This window comes from Meleagris gallopavo, chromosome Z (genome assembly GCF_000146605.3).
Source record: "Meleagris gallopavo isolate NT-WF06-2002-E0010 breed Aviagen turkey brand Nicholas breeding stock chromosome Z, Turkey_5.1, whole genome shotgun sequence".
NCBI classification, from domain to species: Eukaryota; Metazoa; Chordata; class Aves; order Galliformes; family Phasianidae; genus Meleagris; species Meleagris gallopavo.
The window spans coordinates 25,948,293-25,950,061 of NC_015041.2; the positions used below are offsets into that span (position 1 = coordinate 25,948,293).

General features: G+C 33.5%; 1 protein-coding gene across 1 annotated transcript in view; it reads right to left on the bottom strand.

The window, feature by feature from the left end:
- The window catches only part of ERMP1 (endoplasmic reticulum metallopeptidase 1), a gene marked incomplete at its 5' end in the record, with an annotated part of 17,729 nt that overhangs the window by 8,924 nt on the left and 7,036 nt on the right, over nt 1-1,769 (bottom strand). The window contains 2 exons of the mRNA XM_010725639.3: nt 337-549; nt 1,378-1,470. Of these exons, the coding sequence (XP_010723941.1) occupies nt 337-549; nt 1,378-1,470 (306 nt within the window). The remainder of the gene's footprint in view (nt 1-336; nt 550-1,377; nt 1,471-1,769) is intronic.

Genomic DNA, 1,769 nt, shown 5'->3' on the forward strand with positions numbered 1-1,769 from the left:
TTTTTTTTTTTAATAGATACACTTCCATGCCTCAAATGAAAGTGTCTGATTAGTAGGTTTGATTTTACACTCTTTATTAAGGGTGATATCTTGGTATCTTTTGCCCTGTTTTCTATTTTGCAATTTCCTCCTTCTTATGGCCAGCTCTTCAAGAAACATGCTTCTGAAGCCCTACCCACATTAAGAACAGAGTTTATACAAATGGTAGGCAGGTTTTGGTTATGATTGAAAGGGATACAAGGAAATAGTTTTTCTTTATCTCCTGAGTACTTCTTACTCTTCATTACATAGTAGTAGATTTAAAAAAAAGGAAAAAAAAAACAATAATAGATTTACCTCTGTTTTTGGGCTGTAATACTTTCTTGCCTAAGTAAAGAAAAGCAATTGCTGCTATTATGTAGTTCATGATGGTGCCAACACGAGCAGGATAAGCCAGGACAAATAAACCAAGTACATCAAAGAATACAACATTTCCATGTCTATATTCAAAAGATTTTGCCAGCATATCTGATGTAGCTAGGTATTTTAGCATTGCTAGAATATTGTCACCTATTAAAAAAGAGCAAATACATAACAAAACTGTATCAGAATTGATGAATTAATACACTGCATTATTTCGTCCATTTAAAACTGCATTGAAATATCCATAACAAAAGAAGCTAATATACAGCTGATTATTTTGAATTCCTATTTGAAGGTATGGACTATGTATTTTCATGAGGTAATCTATACAGTTATTAAAGTAAGCTTCAAAAGCTTTCTACACTTAAATACTGTTTCAATCAATGAACTAATCTATCTTTCAGCCTAAAAGCCCTACAAGTCTCATATTAAAGCAGTATACCCCAAGCGTCAACAGAGGAGTTTAACTTCTTCCTCTTTTCTCTGCCTCTTGCACCCAGCTCCGTGTTTCACTAGCTATGAATTACCTGCCTTCCTTTCCCTCAGGGACTATAAGGTAGAGACAAAGAGGCTATTTTCCTTTGTAGCCTACGTGTACCAGCCACTTTTTCATCTCACACAATACCTAAGTTCAGTGTTAATCAATAACAGGCCTTAATGAGAAAAAAAGGAAAGCCAAATGTTGAACAATCAACTATAAATTAATGGAACCACTCAAATGGCTGAATTACGACTTCAATTAGATGCCAAAATTTCAGATCAACAGTAGTTATGATGATAGTTTATTTTCCCAAGTTGCTCCAACACATTCCCTCTGTATTTTAAAGGCACATATTCAGTTAACTCTTTTCTCATCAACAAGTAGTTTTTAACAGAACACACTTCTTGAGTTAGTAGTCTTATATCAAAATGAAGAAACAGCTATGTAGTCATACTTGAGGATTTTGTAGCTGTTATTTAATTCTTGAAACTAACCTGCTCTCTGAATGGAGTCTGTTAAAATTCTGTCTGACGTGTCATATTTTGTATGATAAATGTAGCCATTTTCAATAAATGCCAAGTCTATTCCTACAGAGAGAAAAAAACATGACAAGTTGTGTAAATTTAAAAATATCAAAACAAAAATGAAAGCCCCAGATAACTTTCACAGAAAACACTGCTCTACTTTGTAGCCTGCTTACCTTCCCCCCAAATGAACAAGTTTGCTTTATATAAGGAAGACTAAGATTCCACCTGTATTAAAAAGGACAAGTTGATGTATTTTAAGATACCTGTTGTTACTAACATATTGATTACACAACACCTGCAGACAAATCTATACAGATTTGAGAAAAACATGAAAATTGTTAATCATGTCAGCATCAGAA